At 37.2% G+C, this 1,909-nt stretch overlaps 1 protein-coding gene across 1 annotated transcript; it reads right to left on the reverse strand.

Annotated features, from left to right (window-relative positions):
- Positions 1-401: 401 nt before the first annotated feature.
- On the reverse strand, positions 402-1,453 carry HELRODRAFT_184603 (hypothetical protein; the record flags this gene model as incomplete). The annotated part of the gene is made up of 4 exons (XM_009014940.1): positions 402-442; positions 676-769; positions 942-1,085; positions 1,325-1,453. Coding segments are annotated over 4 exons (408 nt in total), but the record flags the coding sequence as incomplete, so codon positions are not given.
- Positions 1,454-1,909: the final 456 nt, after the last annotated feature.

Here is a 1,909-nt window from a genome sequence, read left to right on the forward strand (position 1 = left end):
TCATTCACCCATTCACCCATTCACTCATTCATTCGTTCATTCATTCATTTATTCATTCTTTCGTTCGTTCATTCATTCATTCATTCATTCTTTCGTTCGTTCATTCATTCATTCACTCATTCATTCGTTCGTTCGTTCGCTCATTCACTCACTAACTCATTCAATCACTCACTCACTCATTCATTCATACATACATTCAATCAATCATAAAATGCAAAACTAAAGCATGGAGGGTTCTTATTGATAACAAGCGAATGACCTGAAAATTTAATAGTGCTGACTATATTAAACGATGAATCAGTAAATAAATAAATAAAATAATTAAATAAATAATAAAACAGAGGGCATAGTTTTAATGCAAGTTGATGCAATCTTATGTAATGTTTTGTGATAGGAAGTTATCAAATGCCAGGCGGTGCTAGTATAACCCTGGAGTAATGTTCTGTATTGTATTGTATTGTATTGTAATTTAATGTGATGTTATATGATGAAATGAGTTGTATTGTAATGTGATGTAATGAATTGTATTGTATTGTAATGAATTGCATGCAACGCATGTAGTTCCTTAGTGTAAATTTAAACAAAATACAAATATAACTTAATGTAATTGATGTGACTATACTAAAATGTAATTGCTGTAATGATATTGAAAAGTGTATATGCAAGGTGAAGTACCTTCCATTGAGATGCTTGATCTGCTGCTGACGGCCTTCGACTGCCTCCTCTTCTCTATCCTCATCTCACTAAACTTCGTCTCCAAATCTTTCAACTTTCAGTGATGATGTCATAATTGTGACGACGATAATGACGTCATACGACGACAACGAAATTGCACCATCACATTGCAAACAACATCAATCAGCAACGTAAGCAGCAGAAGCAGCAGCAACAGCAGCAGCAACAGCAGTAGTAGTAGCGAGACAACAAAAACGATCACCAACCTTGGCTTGTTCTTTTTGATAATTTAGCTTCCTCTTCTTCTTCAGTGTCTTACAGTTGGAACTTTCTTGCACCAGCTTGTAGGCCACCATCGTCATCTGCCTCTGCAGCTCCAGCTGAATCTCTATCTTCGATACCTCATCACCCTGATCACCATGATTATGATGGCGTTTGTGATGATGATGGCGTTTGTGATGATTATGATGATGATTGTGATGATTATGATGATGGTGATTGCAGTAATGAGTAATGTGTTGATGAATGTGACGATGATATATACAAATACACACACAAAAACATAACAAAAACACACACGTGCAAACATACACACAAATAGATACACACAAATAGACACACACATGCACACACACACACACAAACATACCCTGTTGGGATCACCATCGAGTAGTTTTGGCGATATGACGTAAGATGTTCCGATGCGTTTTTTAAACTGTGGCAGTTCAATGGAGGGGAAATATCTGGGTAGGTCGTCTGGAATGCTACCTATTAATTCCTGATAAGGATGATGATGATGGTGAAGATGATGATGGTGAAGTTGAGGATGATGAAGATGATGATGGTGAAGATGATGATGGTGAAGTTGAGGATGATGAAGTTGATGATGATGAAGAAGATGACGGTGAAGATGATGATGGTGAAGATGATGATGGTGAAGTTGAGGATGATGAAGTTGATGATGATGAAGAAGATGACGGTGAAGTTGAGGATGATGAAGTTGATGATGATGAAGAAGATGACGGTGAAGATGATGATGGTGAAGATGATGATGGTGAAGATGATGATGGTGAAGATGATGATGGTGAAGTTGATGATGATGAAGTTGATGATGATGAAGAAGATGGCGGTGAAGATGATGATGGTGAAGATGATAATGGTGAAGTTGAGGATGATGAAGTTGATGATGATGAAGAAGATGACGGTGAAGATGATGATGGTGAAGATGATGATG

Source organism: Helobdella robusta (assembly GCF_000326865.2).
Source record: "Helobdella robusta unplaced genomic scaffold HELROscaffold_1402, whole genome shotgun sequence".
Lineage (NCBI taxonomy): Eukaryota > Metazoa > Annelida > Clitellata > Rhynchobdellida > Glossiphoniidae > Helobdella > Helobdella robusta.